This window comes from Pygocentrus nattereri, chromosome 15 (genome assembly GCF_015220715.1).
Source record: "Pygocentrus nattereri isolate fPygNat1 chromosome 15, fPygNat1.pri, whole genome shotgun sequence".
Classification (NCBI taxonomy): Eukaryota; Metazoa; Chordata; class Actinopteri; order Characiformes; family Serrasalmidae; genus Pygocentrus; species Pygocentrus nattereri.
In genome coordinates this window covers 6,523,058-6,547,993 of record NC_051225.1, presented here as the reverse complement: position 1 = coordinate 6,547,993, position 24,936 = coordinate 6,523,058, and the positions used below count along the sequence as shown (strand labels likewise).

Sequence of the window (24,936 nt, the reverse complement as noted above, 5' to 3'; positions counted from 1 at the left end):
CCTCACCTGAAAAGGTACAATTCTAAAGATACAAGGTTTTATTCTGACAACTACTACATTATTATATCGCTGGTGTCGAGACAAAACCTTGAATCTCCAAAATGGTAACTGGAAAAATTTACTTTCAATGCAAGTCAAAGAAACCAGCCTCCATTCATCGTGAAATTTAATCACAACATAAAGAACAGCAGGTATCTTCTAATTATGTCAAAATCTGAAAACTCAGAGATCCAATGTTTTGTTCTGACAGCAGTGATCCTGAGAATAAACAATGTTTTTGAATTTCTCAACTATTTTAAACAACAAAAAAAAAGTCATGGCAAGAAAAAAAGAAACACTCAAGATTCCACTAAAGAAGAAAACTTTAAATGAACTCCTACAAGGGGGAACATTTTCTAAAACTGATTTTTTGGTAAACCATTTCTTTTTAAGTGATGAATGTCAGAGTATAGTAAAAACAAATGCTGTTGTCATATAGTATCCAAAAGACAGAATGTACTGTACATAATTCACTTTCTGTTGAATGTTCATCAATGCTACAAAATCCACCTGCAATACTCAAAGTCTTTACTACAATGTCATACTTTGGAAGGAAACGTCACATTAGTAGTTAGAGTTCTAAGTTGTAGCCCTGCTGTTTAGATTGTGACACCACCTGTCCCTTCACAACATGTTCCACAGAGTCAGTGTTTGTACAACGAATGAATGGTGGACTAAGGATAGGCAGTTTAAGGGAAACTCCTCAAACCACATATTCTTAATCTCATATTCTCAATCTCAGACTCCCTGCTTAGCACATTTTCATGGATTGCTTGACCCAACACACCTGAATAAACTCACCAGCAAGCCACAAGGACAGCCTCTGAGCCTGTACAAGGTGCATTAGACCCAAATCCCCACTGTGGCCTCTCTGGAGAAATGATTAACTTGCCAATCAAAATGTTCCAGCAACTTCACAGAAGTTAAAAACAACAACAAAGTCCAAAAACAAAAAAACAAAGTCCTTTTCAGTTTGATCAGAGGTGATTAGAACAGTCGTCTCAGACTATGTGCAATTTTATAGAGCAATCTGTGTCCTAACCTGTGTAAAAACAAGTAAACCGTTTCAGAGGGGCAGGAGAAAAAGGCCACACCAGAGCAGCACCTTAAACGTAATGTTGGACCAACATTATCATTTTTGCTGAAAGATCTGTATGTAGATCTGTACGTAGATCAAGGATTTCACTGATGAAGTGAAAAGAGAATGTATAAACATTCATAAAATAGAATGTGTCCTTATATTTTGTCTCTTAGACTGTTTTTCCATCCTCAGGATGAAGCATGTACATATCACTGTTAAAGCTGATCACAAATTAAAGCTGAGAAGTATATTAGTGTACGTTTTAAAAAAAAAAAAAAAACCCACACAACAGGAAAAATTAGGCTACAAAAGGTGACTGGTCTTCCAGCTTTCTCCATAAGGACCTGTTTCTAAACACCTTTGAACAAAAATGACAAGTTTTGGACGCTCAGCCCCTGCAGTACAAAAGTACGACTAAATTACACCAAAATAAAATGGGTCCAGGCGAATTTGGCTACATTTCTCCAGGTAGGCCAACACAGCAGGTATAGCAACCAAATATCCTAATGATTAGTCACTACTCATACTAAGAGGTGCAATATGTTAGTGAATGTTTGAAGAAGCTACATTTCCAAACTCTATAGTACTAAACTAACTGAAAGATTATTCACAACAACTGTCTCGGTTTGTCTAAAAAAAAAAAAAACCTGGGGTATGAGTTGCTATTTTGAACAAGCGTTTTGTGCATTAGTTACACACAATTAACATCTGGAATAGGTAGCATTGAAGTAACATCACCTTGTACAAAGAGAGGAAGAATCACATGCAACTCTGCAACTCTGAACCAATGTTTCTCAGATACCCTGGCTTCCAAGGCAATAAGAGAAATAGTCTGACATTGAAAAAAAAAAATCATTCACAGAACAAAAAAAGTAAAATAAGTGAAGTGGCAGATACTGCTCATTTCTATATTAAAAAATGTAGGTCTGACTCTGCAAGTCTCTCTTGTTAAAGGTACTCCATATTAACTGATTCTGATAGTGGTCATTTTCAAATCCAGATTTGCCTACATAGCCCTTATCATGCAAAATATGGAATGTACAACATTCCAATACTGTGTCGGCAGCAAAAAGAAGTCATCCAGTAAGAGTAGGAGCATGCTGGATGGTGGGAGCATGAAAGGGTAATGTACTGTGGCTTTGCTGAGTGAATGGGAGAGAAGACAGGCTACCAAAAGTCTGCGTACAATGGGTGGAAGTGGTGATACCAAGGAGCGAGCAAGATAAACACAGACTAAGAAGGAGAAGAGGTGGACAAAACAATTCTTGGGCAGAAGGTAGCTGAAGACAAAGAGAATGGCTAGGAACATGTATGAACCACCCCATTCTTGGACAGGTCTGGGCTGCTGGCCACCAGATCAGACGACAGGCTGAGTGAGGAAGTCTTGCTGGTCAGGGAGGACATGCTACTGCTGCCCAAACCGCAGTCCTGCATCACCGAACTCGAACCATTTGAGTCCTCACTAAAAACACAAAGAAATCAGAGTAGTGGTGGAATTAAGACAGTATTTATCACTATAAAAGATAAATTACATCATTAATAAGCTTTTCTGACAATATCATACACAGTAGGGGTGGGCATCTTCACCTCACGATCCAATTACGATTCAGAGGGCTGCAATGCGATTATAAAACGATTATCGAGGCATCTTGATGCACCTTTTTTTCCTACTGTTTGAGGACTTGGTAGTTTAAAAGCAAAGTATTTGTAAATGATCCATAATGCATTTACTTCCATCCCATTTGATTTATTATTAAAAGATATCGGATGTGGCAAGTGAACTGGAAGGCCCTGCTTTTGTTTGGGGCACATTAAACATTGCTGACAATCATCTGCGATAAAATGCGCTGTTAGGGTGATCTAGATCCTGTGGTAATGGATGTCAACGCAGCACGTTACAGCCGTCCTACTCATTTAATTTAGTGATTTTATAACTTTGGTTTCGGTCTCTTAAAAGACGCTGAATCTCAGCTCCAAAGTGGGCAACATAGCGCGAAACAGACGCGCAGACTGCAGGTCACAGCAACAAAATCTCGCCGAGCTAGTAGCGAACAAAAAGGCAAAGAGATTTAAGACGAACATTTGGAGACAAATGGACTGGTTCGCATTTCTAAGCAGCGCAGTTCGTTTCCTGGAACATTAAATCTGCAAACACTAAAATGTTGTGAAAATGAAGTCGATTCTCTTTTGAATTTCCCTGTTCCACCTTAAATGGTGCAACGGTTACATTCAGCACCTCAGTCAGAATTTAAGGCAGAACGGAAAAATTTGAACGAGAAGCTGGCGAATGAGAATTTTTGGTATGTGCTGCCACAGACTGTCCGGGCGGTGCACTTACCCGCTTCAAAGTTCCGCCTGTTATGTTCAGTCAACATTACGTTATAAACTGAATATTTAGAAAATCGTTTTTTGACATTTATGAATCGATTCAGAATCGTTCACGTCCGCATCGCGATGGATCTAAGAATCAAGTTTTTCCCGCCCCCTAATGGACAGTGTAAACTTATTAAACCTATCAGAAATGCTAAATATCATGATGTATACTGTGTGAAGAAAACTGTGATATTACCCAGTCCTAACTCTGTGTATAAGAGACGATTGGCATTCTTTGCTAAGAAGTCATTATCAACATGAACGTGATTTTTGCACACAAGCTGTCCAGACAATTGAATTCAGAGTTCTTCTAATTTTTCATCTTAACACTGATAAGTTCATCTTTAGCTAAGCATTTCGAAAAGGCTAGAAGTAAAATTTGTGAAGCAAATTATCTTCAATGACAAAAAAATTCCAGGAGCATCTACCTGAGGGCTAGTCGGTGCTCCTCTCGTTGCAAACTGCGGTCACTCTGGCCATTTTCACTGGCAGCAACCAGCTTGTACTTCATGCCAGGGGCTACATGACCCTCCTGCAGAACAAACATCAGATAAATAACAGCTCGGCTCCTTCAACACTAACCACACAAACAGGTTGGTGTGAAGAGTCTGTTCCAGACGGTCTCTCTTGATTCACACTGGTTCAGCCCTTGCAAAGTCTCATCCACAGACATAATTCAAGGTACTGTTACTGTATGTTTGCTCACTCTGGCCATCTCTCGCGTCCTCATGCCAATCTCTCGCTCCACCTGGTGTAGCTCCAGGCTCAGCTGCTCGCTAGACACTCCAGCTGTTGACCACTCCACTGGAGTGGGCTGACCAGCAGCTAAGCCAGGCTCCCTCTGCAAAGCCACCACATTGCTGGAGTTCTGTGACAGATTTAAGGTGTTAAAACCAACATTAGTGTAGATTACGCAAAAGACAATGTTTTTTCCTTTCAATTTTTAGCAGTTTGCCACTATACCTTCAGTTACCCACCCAGAAAAAAAACACTCCAGTCAGTACTGGCAGCACATTTTTTATTTCATGACCTTGGAATTCACATCTTTTTTCCAGAGAAATATTGCTATGAGCAGCATGCTGGGTACCTAATAGAACTAAACATGAAAAACAGGTAAAGAGAAAAAGAACATGAGCTTACCTCCATGGACCGGGTCTGCTGGGTGATCTGTTTATTGACCTGTTGAAGCTCCATCCTCAGCTGTTCCCTATCTGGACCAGCAGGGGGCAGACTGAATGACAGAGACGAGACTAAATCAGTTATCGACTTAGTAACTAAAAGCCTTTAAAGAAAATGCAGCAGTCTTGATTCATTTTAGGCTCCTGTCACAATGTATGACATTTCCTACAACTCCAACAGATCCCACCCCAGAACTGCTGGCTTTCAAAATTTAGTCTTAATCCTAATTCAACACTGCTGGCTCTAATATTAAGGTGTACCTGAACACAATATGCCATTAAAAAAAAAAAAAAAAGAAGCTTCAAGTAAACCTAGGCAATTGACTCCAATAGTAACACAACAAGGGAACACAGTAAGCTCCAGTCACAGTAAATGACATTGACTAAAATTTCACCCTAATGTTTGGGTGATTCTCAAGTATTGTAGACCATCAGTACACTAAAGTAACCTTTTCCAATATTTCACTGCTATTCATTAATCTAGCTCTTTGAAGCAACGCTTCAAAGTATTGTGAAAGTGGATGTATGATGCAAAAGGAGCCTCACCGCTCACTGAAGTGTCCCTGAGATGGCGTGGTCTGATGCTGCACATAGGAGGCTTCACTCCACCCTCCCTGATTTCCATAGCTATAATCAACTAAACAAAACAGAAGCGTACCATTGAAACAAAATCATAATGAATCAAACCAAAATCAAATTGATTTGTATAGCGCTTTTTACAACTGATGTCATCACAAAGCAGCTTCACAGAATTCCAGAAAAGAAAAGTTGTAACAAGAATGTAAAACCCCCAGGTAAGCAAGCCAGGGGCGACAGTGGCAAGGAAAAACTCCCTCAGATCTGAGGAAGAAACCTTGGGAGGAACCAAGGCTCACAAGGGGGGACCCATTCTCCTCTGGTCAGACTCCCTACAAATGATTATACTACTAATACTAATGGCAGTAGTATTAGTAGTAGTAATAGCTAGGAGTCTATGAAGCACATAAATAAGTAACATTAAAATCTATAATGTTCCTCAAAATTGGACTCATGCTAAGCGATGACTTTTATTCCATGTTAATCACATGTTCAGCTGAACAACCCTTTAATTTAAGGTCTACGGCTGTGTGACTGCATGTTACCTGCAGTGGCAGCGTGTTTGGCTTGGGGGCCTGGCACCAGACCAGCAGGCTGATAGCCCGATTTGGATGTGCGCGAGATGGCTCCAAAGCGCGAAACAGTGGGCAGTGATCCAAACGGAATGATGGGGTCATCGTCTTTGACCTCAGGTGCTCTGCGCTGCAGCTCTAGGGCAGGATCTCTCAGGCCCTTGTCTACATTCTGCTGAGGGGAAGAGTAGCCTCCGTTATAAAGATACACCCTCTATATACACAAATTACTCGCTTATTTGTTACACAGGAACCACATAAGGATAACACAGCTTACAATTTGGTGCGTTATAAAAAACAGTTATATCCTGTTATTGTCCATAAAAGATTTTTATTCAGTCAAAAATGAGAATAAACCACAAACAGCTACCTCTTAATTGAATATGACCTTTGGTCTGTCAACATGGTAGAGAGAACAAACTGAACAAGGCAAACAACTATAACCTTTTGCCTTGCGCTCCCATTCAAGTTTGTATCAAAGGAAAGCCCTTGAAATTCACTTTGAGAGCATCAGAGATTTAAAATAAATTTTTAAAAAAGCTTAATAAATTTAACATTTTTTGCAGAATCCCAACTCACCATTTCCATGTAGCCTGTGACCAGGGCCTCTTTGGATTTCATATCCTTGGCACCAATGTAGGGGACAAAAGTGTCACATGACCACGGAGAGAATTGAGCAGCGCAGTCTGGCTCCCTGAAGTTCTCAAAAGCAGGAGAATTCTCTTCCATGTACTGCTGAGCATTCACAGCAACACAGTTTAGTGCATCTAGCCATTTCCACCATACAACATACAAAAACTTCGATCACATGAAGAAGATAAAGCTGGGGTGCCAAACCTGCCCCACACCATCTATTGCATTTAATACCAACACTGGTTTAATACACCCGATGAGAATATTTTCAGCTGAATTGCTGAGCATCTTTTTAAAAAAACGTATCAATTAACAATGTCTTTTTTATAAGCTCCTTGAATGATGTGCCAGATGCTTTGTGCTTACATGGTTTTGTCCCCTGACGTCTTGGGTATAGCTGGGATCATAAGGATGGGCCAGGTTTGGAGAGGAGGCAAAGGGAGGAGGGGAGACAACTTTACGCTCCTCCAGCTGTGCCATGATCTCTTTTCTTCGCCGGTGCAGGTAATCCAGGGTGGTCTGCGGCCGAGAGTAAGCACTCTGAATACAGAGACACCCGTGTCAGTTGCTTAGCAGAGAAAAGAGGTAGCTAGAGACAATGGTTACTTTTGTTTAGATCTATTTCAGAGATCTAGCTTACTAAAAAATGCTCTGACTGACAAAAACTACAGGTTTGACTGCACTATTAATCTATACATTTACTGTAATCACTGCAATTTGACACAAAATGTGAGTAGTGTCACATTAAAAACCTCCTATCAAAAACAATTATAAAATTACAAATTACAAAAACTGCAATTTAATTAAAATTCAACATTTCATATACAGTGCTGCAGTAAATCCATCTAATTAACTAATTATGCTTTTTTCATGAAAAATAAAGCAGGTCAGTGTTTTTCAAGAACTGATGAGATCCATGACATGCTCCATGAAAGGCATACTGTGCACCACAATTATCAACTTATAACCCAAAAATCATCATCATCATACTGAACACTAACTAGCACCCAAACTGTTTTAGCTTTTTTTTTCTCTCTGCTGTAACACATCTATCTTTAAGGTAGGACCAGTTACCCTAGAAATTGAATCCGAGGTGATAAAAAAAAAAAAAAAAAAAAAAAACACCACAAAAATGAACAGTGACTGGAATCAAATGTTAACCTGTCCAAAAAAAAAAAAATCATGCTTGACGGCTCATGGACTTCAGTCTAGAGCCAATTAAGGATGCCTTACCCTGCCATAAGACCTATTCTGACTGTGGTGGCTGTACATCTCAGGCCCATATCTGTCCCGCGATGAGTCTGGGAGGTAGGAGGACGCTCCTGCTGTTTGGGGCTGCGGTGGTGGGGGCACATCTATAGGCACTGGACTCCTGTGCCCCAGCTCATCCCGTGCATAAGACTGCTGTGGAGGGTGGCCTCCATAAGCTTGGTGGCGACGGCCATCATGGTGTGGGGGGTAGCCATATCGAGGGTCAGAAGGTGGGGTGGGGTACTGGCGTTCTGCAGCATAGGAAAGAGGATAGGTGTCTGGATAGGGTGACAAGCCTGGGTCGGCAGGGGGGCCGGGGTTGCGGACGTAGCGAGGCATGTGTTGGTAAGCATAGGTGTTCCCTGCAGCAACAGGAAAAGAATCTTAATTATGCCACTAACAATAAAATAACAATAAAACAACTTTGCAAAAGAGAAAGAGAGAACATTGTAAAAAAATATATATAAAATGATTATGTTAATGCTGGTTTACCTGTAGGATACTGTGAGGATTCGTACTGGGAGGCAGACGGATGCGGTCTTGATTCAGAGTAATAACCCTCAGGCTGATGTGGAGGGTACTGAGGTATCTGTTGAATTCTGGAGACAGCAGAAATGTGTTTATGACTAGCCAGACTCTCTCTCGTCACTCTAGGGTGAGGAGGCGCAGGCATCACCACCTTAGGCATGGGGTCCAGCCTGTTCAAAACAAATGCATCAATCAGTCAATCATCGAAAACAAAATAAAAAGCCTTTACTGGGGCAATCTTCCATTCTCTATGTTAAAATAAAAAATTAATTACTATGCTCCCCATAGGTATTCAGCTGGTGATTCATGATTCTCATTAAACAAATTAGAATGCATTACATTAATATAACTGATATAATTGCATATTAATTACACTGCAACTGCAGGCACAATGTATTACCTCAATAGACCATTTAATTTATAAAAAAAAAAAAAAACACTCACGAGTCTGGAGGTGATCCTGGGGCACTGAGGCTACCCGTGTCTGGCTTTCCCAGCTTGCATGCTGGGTCGTACAATGGATCCGAACCCCTGGAGACCAGGAGCCCCGTTCCAGGGCCAACTGGTATGATGCCATTGGTGACAATGCCAGGTTTGTGGGGCAGTCCCTCCACAACCAAGCCCTCGTCAGAAAGAAGGCTTGGGGGGCAAACAACATCCATTTCATTCAGCTGTGTCAGCGACTGACTCAGGGGTTTCCTAGTGGGAAGTCGCTTGTTCATCTTGCGATACCTAATATTAGATGAGGACATCAGAAACATGCCATTCTGACAGAAGCTGTATATAAACAAGTACTGAGCAAAGAAGAGTAGCTCACTTCTCCAGCTCTTCTTGGGAATGGGCAAATGTGCAGCTCGCTCCCCTGGGACAGCCTCCTTTCTGTTTCATGTCTCGACACATGAAGGTCTTATACTTGCTGTGCTGAGGTGCCTGTCACAGAAGAGACATGAGTGTAGAACAGAGGGCTTGCAGAGCTGAAGTACAACCATAATGTAAAACCTAGATATAGCATATGAATATTAGAGGTAGATGGACTACATTTAACGTTAAAAAAACCCTCTTCAGAGCAGTATATCCAAGAGCATAGCCAGGCATATTTTTCAGTTCAGATGTGTGTTTTCAATCTGGATTATTTTAGGCTGTGTTGCTCAAAGAGCATGGATGAAGCACAGACCTGCTGTGGGTCTCCTCCCTTCTTGCTGTAGTTCTGGATGAAGTCCACTAGGCCATGTACCACAGTCTTTACAGCTACTAGTCCTTTGTCAAGCTGCTCCCATGTTGGTGCAGGAGCATCTAGCATGGACAAAAGGTGGACAGATTAAATTCAAAATCACTTTTGTTTTTATGGAACAGAAAATCATAAAGAAACAACGTTCCATACCAAGGGAGCAGCACAGGAATCCCCCTTTTTGTTTCTTAATAACCTTTGGTTATCAAGCTGACCTGTTTTTCCACACTCACAATCTCATGTCTTACTAGCCACTAACCACTATCACTAACTGTGATGAACTTCTGAACCACATTTGTTGCAAAAGCCATTTTAAACAAGATGTGACTTCCTCATCATAAATGCCCAACAGCAGTTTCATTTCTGAATCATGTACTAAATAACACTCCCACAGTATTTTTCTCACATGAAATCTGGAAACTGTAATATAACAAAAGCACAGTCACAGAAATGTTACAATTTGCCAGCAATGCAGTCACACTGCTATGCAGGAAGGGTCCATTTTTCCACTTCTCTAGAGTGATATTCCACTAGAATAGTAGAAAATACACTTGATCATACTCCACTAGAATAATAAAAAAATAGAAAATAGAAAAAAAGAATGATGTAAAGCCTGACTTTAAAAACAAAATAAGCCGATACATTACTCAAATTTCCCAGTCGGCTGCATCAGCCTTACTGGGATTTCAACACTGGCTTGTGTTCACACTTCACCCCTTCTTGTTTAATTACCCTTAAATTGGAAATGGGCTACTAAGACAATAAAGCGAAACATCAGATGAAATGCCACATCTAGAGTGAACCCTAGACCCTTTGTTAGCTCTCTTGGGAATGATGCACACCCACCCCGTTGGCCAAAAAACAAATGAGCAGCCAATTATCCAGTTATTGTTCTACTGTTAAATCTATAAAAATGACCCCCGAAACTGGCATTCAGCACTCTAGCCTCCGCTGTCGTTTTAGGTCATATCCAATATGCTGGTGCCTACAGTCAAAACAATGTTTGAAGGTCTGTCATCAAATGTGAGCATATATGTGGACAAAGACCTGGGCTGGGGTCGATGTCAGCCAACAGCTCTAGATGTGGTCGGAGGCGGTTGAGGTTGGCTGGGTCTCCTGTTCTCTGCAGAGCAATGGTGAGCTCCTGCACACTCTGAGCAAAGGATGCTGGGGTCTGCAACTGAGAGGAAAAATAAGGAAGTAAACAAACAACCTCATGATCACCAAAGCAATAGTGTGCTATTAAAAATACTTTGCTACACAGAGTATGACTGACATACTACTTAAAATATTAATACAAGATATGACTATTAGTTCTCTCCAAAAAAGAACATTTTAAAAATGGTATACACAATCAGTAGCTGGATTCAGGTTTTAACACTTCTCTGTAACATATCCAATGCTGGTATTGGCCAGACATGTATAGTGTCAAAACTCTGGCTGATGGGCAACTACAAAAAAATCTCTGGCACCATCTAGTGAAATGTTAACATTGGTGGTATTTATACAGCTATGCACTACAGAGAGAGAACTTCTACAGCCCAGAGAGCAAATACATAAGCAGGGAGAGATGCAATGTTACAGGGACAAGGAGGAGAGTGTCTCCAACAAGTACATTTTTCCCTAAGAAGTCAACTATCAACTGATAATAATACAAGAGCTGCTACGTTCTTCCACTATACATTTGTGAGCTATCCTCATTGCGGATAAGCCGCAAAATCAGACGTGACTTAAGATCCCTCACACCTTATCTATGATGGACTGCATATGGGACTTGTGGGACTGGTCCCCATACAGTAAAGAGGACCACTGGTCAGGGGCAATGCGCAGGCCTCCCTCCATGGCAATCTGGACAATCTGAGAATCATGCTCCCTCCGCAAAGCCTCGTATGTGCGGAACTCCTCCTTCAGCTGCATCAGGGACGAGTCCTCATCTCGCTTCGTCACCTGAAGAAAACAAAAGAGAAACAACTGTTTAGAAAAGAAAAAAAAAAAAAAAACTACTTACTGATGTTTTTCATTTTGCTCTCAGGACATGGAAACAGAGGCTCTAAAATATCACACAGCCAAAAAAAAAAATTTAATTTTGGGGCATTTCATGCAGCAAAAAATAACATGTTTATCAGGGCTTTCCTCAGTTTGGATTAATGCTCTGTATAAATTTCATATGCTCCTTAGTTTTGTGTCCCTTCACAAACCAAACCAAAGACAGTAAATGTGAATCATCACCAACAGTATTTCACTGAAAAAGGAGACTTACCTTAAAACAGGAGGCCCTGTACAGCAGCTGCACCACATGCCCTATGCTGGTTTTAGAGGCCTGAGGGAAGCGGGGCTCCAGCCTCTGAACCACAAACAGAACCAGAACCTTGCGGGAAAGGGCTGAGCCATCCTCCAATGCTAGCAGGACAAGTTTCAGAGCTTCTTCCTGCATGGCTGTGAGGGAAAAAAGAAAAAATATTATTTACTTATTTGTATACTGCTCTTCACAACTGATATTGCGTAGGCTGCTTTCCATAGTTCTGGGTGGAGTATCTCTTGTGGCAAACCAAGTTTACAAAGGGAGGAAAATAGAGTTTAAACGAACCACTCAACCAAGCCATTTAGTGTTCCATCAATATCTCTGAAATGTTGCAGTCAATTATTTAATGATCTGGTAAAAGCAAATTTAGAACCCATCGACTTTTCCTCACCCTTTTATTTTTATTTATTTAAAATTATTAATATAATTTATAACCATACCTTGGTGACAGCTTAAGTATAATAAATCCCTGCTTCTCACTGGGCTTAAACACAGCCCAATACTTAAGACTTTGACAACTACAAAAACCTTTAGAACATTTACTGTCTTTAGATTTAATGACACTTTGCACTGGACTTCCAGGCAACAGCATGATTGTTTAAAGAATCACACAATTACTTTTATTTCTTTTACTACAAGTTTTCCAATTTAGAAAATCCAATTAACGTTGGAAGACTTCAGAAATTTCTACAGTGGTCAGTGTTTTAGCTCAAGGTTAAAGTGAAGATGAGTGTTAATGAATGGTGAGTAAAAGGTCTGGGTTGAGAAAGTGATGAAATCATTTAATATTTAACATGAACAAAACACTACCAGGGCCGAGGAACTGGCAGCCTCGAGCACGAACGGCAGCCCATAGATTTGAAGAGAGCTGCTGGGCGTTTTGGTGCTGCAGAATGAGCTCTGTGACCGTCCGTTCGCCCAGAGAGCGAGCAGCACGCATGGCCCGGATACGACCCTCCTCCTCCACCAGCTGGCAGTGCACTAGGGTCACCAGCTTCCTCTGCATGGGCCGGCTGAGAAGGCTCTGGGTCACACTGCCCAGCCCCACACCTGAGAGATGAGAAACAGATCCTTGAAGGATAGAAGCATGATTGAGGTAATATTGTTGTAGTTTTCTGTAGACTTTGTTTGTAGACTTCTTGTGCCATTGTTTAAAATCATTGACAAACAGGAATATATATAATTTTAATTACTCTTGATTTAAGATAGACCACTTATGAAAATAAATGATCAATAGTTGTAGCCCTAGAGAGTAAAAATATGCACAGATGAATCCATGCTTCTAACCTACTGCATAAACAGCAGAGCCAATGTGGTACATGCATTACAGGGCGCGATTCTTGAGCACTGTCTTTTGAGAAATTAACGGATGCTAAGAACTTCTCTTTGGAACAAATTTCGATTGAAATTCTGAAAAGTTTTAGAAAGGAAGCCACTAGTTATTTCTGATGTTATCTAAACATTATCCAGGAAGGCTTTAGGACCTCTGGTGTTGCTGAGGGGTTTGAGGTAGAGAGCCAGGTCCTCCACACAGGTGCGTGCTTCATCATAATGCTTGGTGTCCTCTGCTCCTCTCACTAAGGTGACAGGCTGGGACTTGGGAACCTACAGAAGGAAATATCACATTATTTTCCACCAGATGGCTGACATGCTGCACCCCGAGTAGCTTTTTGCATAGCACACAAAGTAAGAGCATCCATTAGCATTTTGATGCACTTGAATGATTCATGTTTATCATACTGCATGGTATTTAAAGGTTAAATGCTTTGGGGAAATAGTGTGTGTCAGTGTTAAGGTATTTAAATATATGAAAAAAAATATAGGGGAAAATAAAACATCCGTTTTTATTAGTTATATTAAGTATCAAATGAAGCAAAGAAATATCATCAGTAATAATGTTATTAGAGCTATTAGAGCTGCACTGATACAATATCAGAATTGGTACTGGCTCACTGTCATATAGGCAATGCACACTACTGAGGCAATTTCTGATGTGTGTGTTGCCAGTATTTCAAGAAGTAGAGGATGATATACTGTTTGAAACACTTATTAAGGTGTTAGTTCATCCTCTGATTCCTTGAGACCACCAGTGGTTCCAAAATGCACTTAGTCATATCCTTCATAACTTTAATTTTTCATAAGCTACATTCAAAAGCTGGGTATCATATGAGGCTGTAACCTCTTTGCAGTCAAATAAATGATGTAATTTTAAACCCTTATAATAAAAAGAAGCTCACGATTATTTTCTGCTGAAGGTCGACCCATTTTTCCACAAATCTGGGCTATAAACTATAAACAGATGGGGTCTTCAGTGATCAACTCTAAAAATTATTTTTATAAAATAAAGAGCGTCTAACATTTTTGGCTTTGAGCAGTAAACTGTAAGCACATAGCAATGTGTATGAGCATAACATTTTCTGTTCATTTGAGGGGAGCTTTTAAAAAAATTAAATAAAAAAAACTGCATTCATTTCATGCAGTTACTGAATAAAATGCCTTATGATTTGGTCACGGAAATTCAGATGGACAAACCAAAATACACCCTGGAGAATAAGAGGTTAATCTATGTGGCACAAATAAGTCAGATAATGCAACATACATATAGTGTATAAAAGATGTCAAGGGGAGCCCCTTTAACTCCATAATACCCCAACATGTATAATTTTGTAATGATAGATACAGTACATTTGTTACAGAACACTGCTTTTAAGAAAATTCAATAAAGTGGAACTGTATGAATATCAATTAACAGGCTCCTACTGAGTTATTAGGCTGGAACGATACGTGAGGATGGGGTATCGGTATTGTAAAAGGAAAAGTGGTATAGGTACATTCCTATTATGCAAAATATGTAAAACTTTAATTGGTACCGCAAGGTCTGTTACAGCCAGAAATTGAAAATTTGTTCATATTAATAACAATGTTGACTTAGCACGCCGTCCTTTCTAGCCACTTCCACAACAGTGAGTGAGTCATTCAGGGAAGCATGTGCATTTGGTGCATAATGAACATCTAATAGTACCTTGGTGACTCAGCATGTGCAAAGGAGCGCACACAAAGTTTTCACTCTTTTTTTTTTTTTTCCCTCTCTCAAACACACACACACACACACACACACACACACACACACACACACACACACACACACACACACACACACACACACACACACACACTTTAATCCAACCAGACTGGAACAACCACCAGCTCTTCTTTTAGAAATCTGATGCCCAAAAAGCTACTGAATACAACTTTACCGTAACCCCCTCCCTTTCTCCATGCCCCTCTTTTGTTGTAGTGCTGCACTTCCATGTCCCTCTGCTTCAGGAAGAGCACATGTACACTACAAGTCTGTCTGTGATGAACAACGGCCACCAAAACATGTGGTTGTGTTGATGTGTTGACTGCAAGCTATGAAAAAGCAACCGAAACTTCACATTCTGATCGTTATCGCAGGGATGACTAAAACAAAACACAATCGCTTAACTTAGAGCCGAAGTGCTTCTGTTTCCTTGTGCCAGCCCTTTGAGGGAAACATAAGGGCAAAAGAGCACCAACACAAAAAGACAAACATCCACATACAGAGATTTACACACAGAAATGAAGCAGACAAAAATAAAGATGACGTGAATTAGTTTGTACAGCCGTTGACTTTGTCACGTTCTTATTTAGCTGTTTAAAAGCGCGTCTTCATTTCAGTTTTTATTTTCATAAACTGAGCGTTATCTTACACCCAAAAATGGAAGGTTTGGAGCCAGTTTTCCCCCTTGTTTGAAATCTACAGAATCTATGAGGCAACCCCCCCCTCAAAAAAAAAAGTCAGGAATAAACTGGGTTTGTTTCTATTGTCCATTCAAACAGTGGTTGAATGAAGCCCAGCAGTGACTCACCTGACCACAGACCAGCTGCAGCAGGGCAGTGTTGACTGGTAGCAGCTCGATGTCTGTGCTGATGGTGGTCTGGTCGAAGGGGCAGGCCTTGCGGTGCAGCTTGTTCAGACACATCTTGCAAACTGTGTGGCCGCAGCCCAAGCTGATAGGCTTGCGCACATTCTCCTCGAACGTTTGCGTGCAGATGGGACACAAAAGAAACTCCGTCCATTGTGGCGCTTGTACGGGCATCGTAACAAAAGTGGGTCTCTAATGCACTGGTCGCCCAGGTCTTCTTCTGGATCTGCACCTTCTGTAGTTGGGTGATATATTTTTTTAAAAACAAGGAGGCCAAACGTCCTATAGATTCCACGGGAATCAAAAACACTCTCCTGAACTTCCAGATTTTCAAATATCTTCAGGCATTGTGAACTCTTAGCATATGGTGCTGAACACATAACCTGAAAGAAACAGAAGACAAGGAAAATTCAGCTTTTTAATATATCCAGTGACTAATACTGATTTCAACACAACTGGCAATGAATGCATGACAGCTAATCTCAAAGGAATTCAATTCTTTTTTTTTTTCTTTTGTTTCCCTTTAAAATAGTGCATAATTAAATGGTTAAAATGCAAACAAAACCATTCAGAATTCTGCTGTGAAATCTCCGACTGGATATATAATTGGATATATTTGTGTCGTAGACACTAATCTCTGGTTTCTATAACCGTCACTGTAAAGAAATCAGAGAAAGTTTCTCAAGAGTAAACGATTCCATATCAAACAACTCTGAACTTCTGTTTTCTCATGTCAACAACCGAACTAGGCAGTTTCTAGCCAATTCATTTAGCTGGAAATACGGACGCATGGTATCAGCATCATGTGTGCCAATACTGATGATATTATATATATATATATATATATACACACACACCCACACACACACACCCACACACACGTCATATATTTATGTAATCCAGGTGGCTCAATCAGAGCATGTGAGCAGAACGGAGGAGGAGAAATTTCCGCCTCTCATTCAACGCGTTCAGCTGTTCTGCTCTGGATTTCCTATGTCCTGCTCTTGCTCCTCGCCAAAATGTCAGACCCAGAGGATTTTGTAAAACTATGATGGATGGACCTCACTTGGACCCATCTAAGGGGGTTCCGGGGCATGGTTTGTGCTCTAAATAATTTTGTGCTTTAGCAATTTATTGCAACACACTGGGTGCATGAGTATGAATGGTGATGACACATAAAAATGTCATACATATAAAAATTTATTTTTAAAAAATAAAATACTGAATAAAGAATATACAGAATAATATACATAATTTAAGCCAGAACGGATCTATAAAGTCAAGGGCACAATCATGACGTTTAAAAACAGCAGCAGTAACTTCAGCTTGAATAGTTACTGCTATTTTAGCTCTGAGGTAAAATTAGTTAACACCACAAATAGCCTAGTGTTACACTAAGAGCCACCGTGCTTTTCACAGGCTGAAAATAGTTATGATTTCAGAGCATGTGCATGTCAAAATCTTGTGTGTTTGACACAGCGGCGGTGTTGTAACAATCTCCTACCCATCCAGTGGTCCTACAGAGCCTGCGCATTTCAATGGAAAGGCACAGAAAGTGTTTAAATGTTTTGTGTCTTCAATGTTAATCCAGTACAGACTCAGCTTAATATTACTACTTATGATTTAAACGAGGCTAAAGTCAGCTTCTTACTTGCCAGCTTCTTTGAATTTCCAAAATCTCTCAATTCACATTGCCACTTGGGCCTCATGTGATTTAGGCTATTAAATATACTACCTACAGTAAAAAACCACAAATCCAACAGCAAACTGCTTTAAAGCAGCTAAAAGGGAGTCAGTTGTGAGAGGAAACCAACACCACAAAATAAAATGTTGCTTATTACGAGAAGTGTGAAGACATTTTCACTTCATTATGAAACTGTGGCAAATTAGACTATGGCAGGCCACCACAGTCTAATTAAGGGAAATACTGTCAGGTTTACATATTTTAGAAAATATAAAATGCAATTTCATAATTTAATTTTAGTCAAAAATAGACCTATAAAATCAAGGCCACAAACATTAAGCTTAAACCAGCAGCAGTAACTTCAGCTTGATTAGTTAACATTACAAACAGCTCAACTTTCACCGTGAAAGTGCCGACTTGCTCTTCAGACCCTGAAAATATTTGGCACAGCATGTGCCTACATGTAGCAAGCTATTATGAAACATATTTTACATCTTGAGCATATGGCTGCTAATAATGATAAAGGCTTGAGGAATAGAGAGGTAGTGGAGCGATTGTGGGACAAGAGAACATCTTAAAAGCCACTCAATTCCTACATTTTACACATGTTTATGTATCAGCTTCAGTACATGTACTCACGAAATTTGTGCATTGAGCCTCCCATGAGCAGTTTAAAAAATTAACACCACATATCTAGGTGTGGGTGATATGGCAAAAATACCATATTACTTTATGATTACATTCTCAATACACGATATGCATTCCAATATTTTGTTTTTCTGAGACTTCATAAGTTTAAGAACCAGTAGAGCCACAAAATGAATACTAAAACCTGTAAATATAACGATTCAACATCTCATGTCCTGCACTAAAACCAGTTAAACAGAACCGATTATTCTCTCTTTACAATAAAACATGCAATTGGACAGTGCTCTAAAACCTGATGCCATCCACAGCATTCCACGAAAAGCCACGTTTTATGTAATGTGACAAATTTTAAATCACAATAACAATCATATTGCGTACCTCTACACTTCTCTTTTCAGACCACCAGTTAGCTTGCTTACTAGGCCTCTAGATAGAACCTTCACTGTAAGAGCTGCAGGTTTTACCTTTCATCTACAAAAACATTTCAAAGCAAACTAATTCAGGGGATTTCGAATGACTAATGAAACTGTGCAAGTTAGCATAGTATGACCTCTTCCATCAGACAATACGGAGACAGGCAAGATACTATTTCAGTTTGCACACACTGAATCATCAGTCGAACATAAGAGGCTTGAGCTTTGGTGCATTAGGCACAGTACAACAATAACAGCTTCCACAGAACAGAACCACAAGTGAAAAAAGTCAAGTGTTTCTGTAAACGTTCTCTACATAGTTTACATTCAAGCAAGCATTTTATGCACAAATTCTGGGAAGTAAAACCAAAACAGGAGCAGCTGGGCATGTAAAGTAGTATTATTGAGCGAAGTGAAAGCAAACTACCAACAACAAAACTGCAATAGGTGGTCAGTTACCTTCACAGAAGATCCTTCAGCACAATCCAACTCGTCAATCTGTACTGTGTACGACCGTCAGAGTCCCACAGGCTGTTTTATAGCACGCCTCCAGAATGAAGCAGTTTGCTTAAGGCATATCTTTAGCCTAACATTTCTCTAAATGGTCACACGCATACATTCAAATGAACTCTGGTTATCTCTTTATGCTTCTGCGACTGCTGCTTACCAGAGAAGTGAGGTACTTCCTCCTGTGGGTCACCACAACAAATTGACACACCTCCTACTCACCTGACCTTAGACTGAGTTTCGCAGTGAAGGACTTCCCTATGACTAAAATTAGGTCCTCTGGGAGACATGAGAGCCCTTCCTACAGTTTTTATTAGTGGGCTGGACCTTTGGGAAGTCTACCATAGACACAAATGAAAAACACCAGGAAACTGTCTAGGTTTGATGTACACAGACAGAACCGGGCTAATGTGTAAGCAGGGGTATTTACCGTAACCTCTCACGAGGCAAGAGCGCGAACTCAGAAAATGCGGTGCAACAGTGACGGGGAAATATGACTGAAAGCAATACTGAGAGGAAATGGAAACTTGGGGGGGGGAAGAAAAAAAAAAAAAAAAAAAAAAAAAACCTGGGTTGCGTTTCAAATCCATGCCAAAATAAAGTTGTTATGAGTAAGCGCTTGCCACTGGGAATGATGTGATTCACACCGATGTCACTCATCTTCGTGCTTCAAAATTCAAAACAGCATTTTCAGTAACCTCTGTAAGGATGGAAAGCACTATTATGATCACCAATCTTAAAAAAAAAATCTCATTCACTTCAAGACAAAAAGGTGGGGGAAACACCTAGCAGAACATTTAGAACTTTCAGATTCCTTTAAGGCAAGACGTTACAGGCGAAACTGCCTGATTTTTTTCATATTTTTGCATAGATTGCACCCGTCCTCCCCAAAACGTTTAACAAAAATGTTAAAACGTCAACAATAATATATTCATTTCAGCTTGCTTTGTCAGTTTGTGTCCACTCATGTCTCACCACTTTCACCAAAGTTAGCAACTTCAGTGAAGGCGAAGCTGTGCCACATGTCATGTCACATCAGTGAAAAGCTTGTGTCCTGTATCATCTAACTAGAATAAACAGATGTCCATTTCCTTTGTGCTAACATTCCCACAAACAGGGCATGTTTTCTCACTTTGTAATGAAGTTCTGTTCCCACTCTTAAAATGGTCTTCTTTACATTCTGGACCACAAATCGCAGTTTCTAGAATATGTGCATTCAGAAAACATGCTCATTTCATCCTAATGCACTGCTCAAGGCTGGATTTATGCTAGACAGTTTGCTACAAAGTGACCGGAAAAACCTTTCATAATAACAGTTTGTGGCGTTTTCTTAATTAAACAAGAAATTTCAAACATGTGTTCTTTAAAATCCTCTCTCTAGAGAGGGTCTTCACAATTAATTCTACCATCTAAAAGCTAGATTTCTGCTAAACATGCAATTAATTGTAGATTTAAACACAACATCTGAGTATCAACATGTACTTTTTAACAAAATGTGCAGAGATATGTAATAATATCATTAAGAAATTGGCAAAGACAAATATTCTTGTAAAAAAAAAGAAAAAAAAAGACCCTATTCTCTGGTCGTGTCTCACCTGAGGGAAAAAAACTGAACAGAACAGGAAGCCTTGAAAACCTATTCAATGTCAGTAGCTATTAAACCAATAGGGTTGTTGAGGAATCAAGAGATTTGGCAAAACATCTTGTAAGCTGTGTTTAAAAAAAACAAAACAAAACAAAAACAAACAAACAAAAAAGTACTGCTGTTTATGCCAGAGGCAATCCAACCCCATCATGCAACAATCTGATGGTACCAGGAATCACCGCAGAGGCAGCTGTTAGAATTGGCACTCCCCTCTTTTGGTGCACCACTAGCACTTGGCGTGACTTTTGTTTGCTTGGAAGCAGCACCAGTTTGCACAAGGCCATCCTGATTATGCTATTTTCATCCATCTTCAATGATTTTCATCGAGTTTCTCTGTTGCCACAAGCATAATTTGTACAGATCTTGTCTGTAAAAGACAAACAAAATATTCCTGCCTCAACAAGTGTTCTTTCTTGTCCACGCAAAGACAAAAAATAAGCAATTCGCCAAATTCCTTACATCATTCAGAACATACTTCACGCCATCCTGCCATCTCAGTGTTTGTTATGCCTAAGCCTTCATGTTTTCAGTGCCCAAAGAAACATTTAGTGACTGAGCATATAAATAAATACACATCCCTACTGATTGAGCTATTAGAGCTTACTTCCCTCTTGTCTGAGGTCCTCAAACTACACAAAAATTTGGCAGAAGGTTCTAATGAGCCTAAACAGATCCTAATTTTAAAGCCTTTGTACAAATGTACAAAAACAGCAACAAGAAAGGAGCTACATCAATTTCTTACAGCCATGACAAAGTGGTTACTGTTCAAATTATTGAAAAAAAGGGCAGCAGGACAAGATTATCGTTAGGACGATTTGCTGGACAACCGCATGAAAGAAGTACTGTTCAGGTCTCTACTTGCACGGCTCGCCATGCAAATCATACATAAGCTAACGCTGTGGGCTTTTCTTGTTCATCTCCCAAATGAGAAAAGACAGGAACAAAGCCAGCATCGCCGTGGGCTTATGACTAAAGAGGAATTCGATTTTTTTTTAATTTCAGCATAATTTAATCATAATTTGAGTCATCTGAAGTGCAATGCAGTGTTCTAGAGAAACTTAAGCATCAGAATTGATCACAATTGTGATGACAAGATCCAGTCCAAAGCAATTAAAGTCTCTAGGAGCTACCTTACACAAAGTTATTACACAACGTGTTTACAGAAGTGCATTAACAAATTTCATCAACAACAATACATATGAAATACATCAGGTTCACTGGTTATTTTGGACAATTAACAAAAGGCTGTATGCGTTCTAGACGTTGCAACTCCCATCATGAGGTCCCATCACCACCACTGTAAGCAATAATCTGACATAGTACAACAATGCGTCAACAACTGCATCATACTCTGACTTTGTGTACACCTCAATAACTAAACTAAGCAAGAATTTTGAACAATCTGAAATTTTACCCTTTAAACTCATGTAAGCCTTCACTTGCTCATTCTATCTTATTAAACAGAATTAAAATACCGAGGTAGCAGCTGCATGAGAAACAATGTGGCCCAGCTGGGCTTCCCGAACTGCATGTTATGGACGACTTTTTTGGCAATTCATGTCGATACTGTAAATATAGTCACCAAATCTAAAGACAAGCCATCCTGATAGTCATACGTAAATTAGAAACATAACAAATTTATGTTATAAAAAATACATATATAATCTACTTGCTTTACGCAATTATTGTCTTATGGAATCTCTTAATAGACGACATGGGTTCAGTTACTGCGTTCATCCAGAAACACAGGCAGTTCACGCATCTACACATCAGTAGCAAAAGCCATACAGAACACATATATTAAATTCTACACATAAACACTGTTCTCCAAGGGTTCTTCACTACAGACAACTGTGCTACTTGGAACCATGGGTTCTATATAGAACAACCCTTTTGTTGCCATGTAGAATCCATTTCAACAAGATTCAACACAAAACCACATAAAACACATTCTCCATCAATCTGAACAACCATTATACCACGCAAAGAACCATAGGCATGAAGTGGTTGGATACAGAACCAATGTCTATATTAAAGAACCCTTGAAGAACCATCCTTTTTTTAAAGTCTACATTGCATAACATTGTGAGACTGACCGTGACTTGGTTCTACGTTGCACTGCTGGACTCAGATTTCAAAACCACGATGGCATATCGTTATTTTTAGTATTGGTGAAGAGAGAAAAATCAATCACAAAACTAACAGAAATCAACCTAAATTTGCGACAACACTGGTCAGCAAGTAGCGCTGCTACAAGCTCTATAATCGAAAGATGTTAGCCAACATTACCACTTCACAGTTAGACTGAAATCGGTTTCTTATTCGAGGTTTCAAACACAGCTGCCACTCCATTTCAGGTGAAATGGGAAATTTAAATGTGAAGCTAACGTTAATGAACAAGAAGCCAACTCCACAGTCGTACGTGAACTGATACTAACCAAACTAACGTTACTCATTTGCCTGTATTCTTGTATCAAACCCTTCGTTTACTTATTTACATCTGGCCGACGTTAAGTAGAAAATAACGTTAACTAACACCGCAGACGGAACAAAGTACGGGGAGGAGGTATGTTAACGCTATTAGCTAGGTTAGCTAAGAAAGCTAAAGCGAAAACGCGAGTTAAGTATATTTCGCTAACATACGCCAAATATCCAAGTCTGGGGTGAAACATTATAAAAATGGTACATATAATAAACTACACATTACGTTAAATATACAAATACATACATAAACGCTTAGTAAGGTCAGACAGACCGCTAACGCCGGGGGCAATTTAGCCTTTTAGCTAGAATAGCTAACGCTAACAAGGCTGAAGCTGGCTTCTTTTTCGAGTTTCCCGTTCCACCTTAAACGGAACTGCAGTTCCACTCTGGCTGCCCAATAATAGGTGCTGGCTGCACCGCTGCAGCTTTTAAGGTGGAACGGGAAATTCGGGGGAAAAATGGGCCAGCTTCGTAAATAGCTAAACGCTAACATAGCTCGCTGGACGTATCACTGCAGTTAGCTAGGTTAGCAGTTTAGAGCGCTTTTAAATACAACAAAGGCGACTCTAAATAAAGCGCTAATACAAACTTGCATAAAGTTGTCTGAACGTATTTTCACCGCGCTTTGTAACGATTTCGAGCTCATTTACTTGCATTAAGGACTGTTAACGCTACCGCAGCCAAAGCGCAGTTTACCAACAGCTAACGGTTGTTCTGCTAGCCGTAGCTAAGCTAGCTTCTTTGTAGCTACGGGGCAAGAAAAGAAGTGAGGCTGTTAATCAACTGCCGATTAGCTTATTCGGTGCGTTTTCATCCCCGGAGGTGGGGAGGCAAATATTTAGCTTTTACTTACAGTTCTTCAGCGATTTATGGCGAAATACAACAGTATAACCTCGGTCACCATCTTGGCAGGGGTGTGTTTGCTTCTCTGAGCGGCTACAAACTAGGCGGTGCGCATGCGCAGACTTGAGTAATAAGATAATGAAAGGATCAGCTGATAGTTTTAATTTATAAGATCCAACTACCTCCTTGTATCTACTCTCATTGTCCATTTGATCAGCTCCGCGTACCATAAAGGAGCACTTTGTAGTTCTACAGTTACAAGCTGTAGTCCATCTGTTTGTCTGATACTTTGTTACCCCCTTTTGCCCTGTTCTTCAGTGGTCAGGACCCCCACAGGACCACCACAGAGCAGGTATTATTAGGATGGTGGATCATTCCCAACTGATGAAGGACTAGAGGATGACAAACTGTGCAGCACCAGGTGAGCTACTGTCTCTGACTTCATCTATAATGTGGACCAACAAGGAAGAGGTGTCTAATAGAGTGGACATTGAGTGAATAACAGCGGCAGGGTTAAGATGTAACAAAAAACGAGTGTAGGGAATACTTATTCAGAATACAGGAATTAGGTATCTGTATTCAGTCCAAGTTACATTTTGTAAAGGCATTTTACAAATTCTAAAGGTATTCTTCTAAAAATTTAGAATACCTATCCGCAAAATTTAAAAACATTTACCACCTTTAAAGGAAGTGCCACAAATAAATGTACTTCTGCTGCTGGATCTAAGCCCGGATAAATGGTGAGGGTTGCGTCAGGAAGGGCATCCGGCGTAAAACTTGTGCCAAAACTATCATGCGGATCACAAATATGATTGCCATACCAGATCGGTCGAGGCCCGGGTTAACAACGACCGCCTCCGGTACTGTTGACCAGCAGGGTGCCGGTGGAAATTGGACTACTGTAGGTTGAAGACCATCAAAGAGGAGAGGAGGAAGGCGGTTAGAAGGCAGCGAGAGAGAAGGAAAGGCAGGAGTGTGGAGGTTAGAGTAGGGACTCTGAACAT

General features: G+C 40.1%; 1 protein-coding gene across 4 annotated transcripts; it reads right to left on the bottom strand.

Moving 5' to 3' along the window:
* Positions 1-249: 249 nt before the first annotated feature.
* On the bottom strand, positions 250-24,044 carry rc3h1a (ring finger and CCCH-type domains 1a). Of its 4 annotated transcripts, none has more exons than XM_037545631.1 (20): positions 23,943-24,044; positions 15,652-16,091; positions 13,246-13,366; positions 12,572-12,811; positions 11,720-11,895; positions 11,206-11,406; positions 10,507-10,639; positions 9,406-9,524; positions 9,049-9,161; positions 8,676-8,963; positions 8,196-8,401; positions 7,686-8,065; positions 6,819-6,992; positions 6,399-6,554; positions 5,793-5,994; positions 5,218-5,308; positions 4,634-4,724; positions 4,200-4,361; positions 3,922-4,025; positions 250-2,582 (listed from the first exon to the last, which is right to left on the bottom strand). In XM_037545631.1, exons 2-20 carry the CDS (start codon positions 15,880-15,882, stop codon positions 2,420-2,422), a joined length of 3,351 nt encoding a protein of 1,116 aa, XP_037401528.1. In that variant the 5' UTR covers positions 15,883-16,091; positions 23,943-24,044; the 3' UTR covers positions 250-2,419. The 4 variants fall into 4 exon arrangements, with proteins under 4 accessions (XP_037401528.1, XP_037401531.1, XP_037401530.1 ...); XM_037545634.1 differs by having other exon boundaries at positions 5,793-5,991; XM_037545633.1 differs by having other exon boundaries at positions 6,399-6,551.
* Positions 24,045-24,936: the final 892 nt, after the last annotated feature.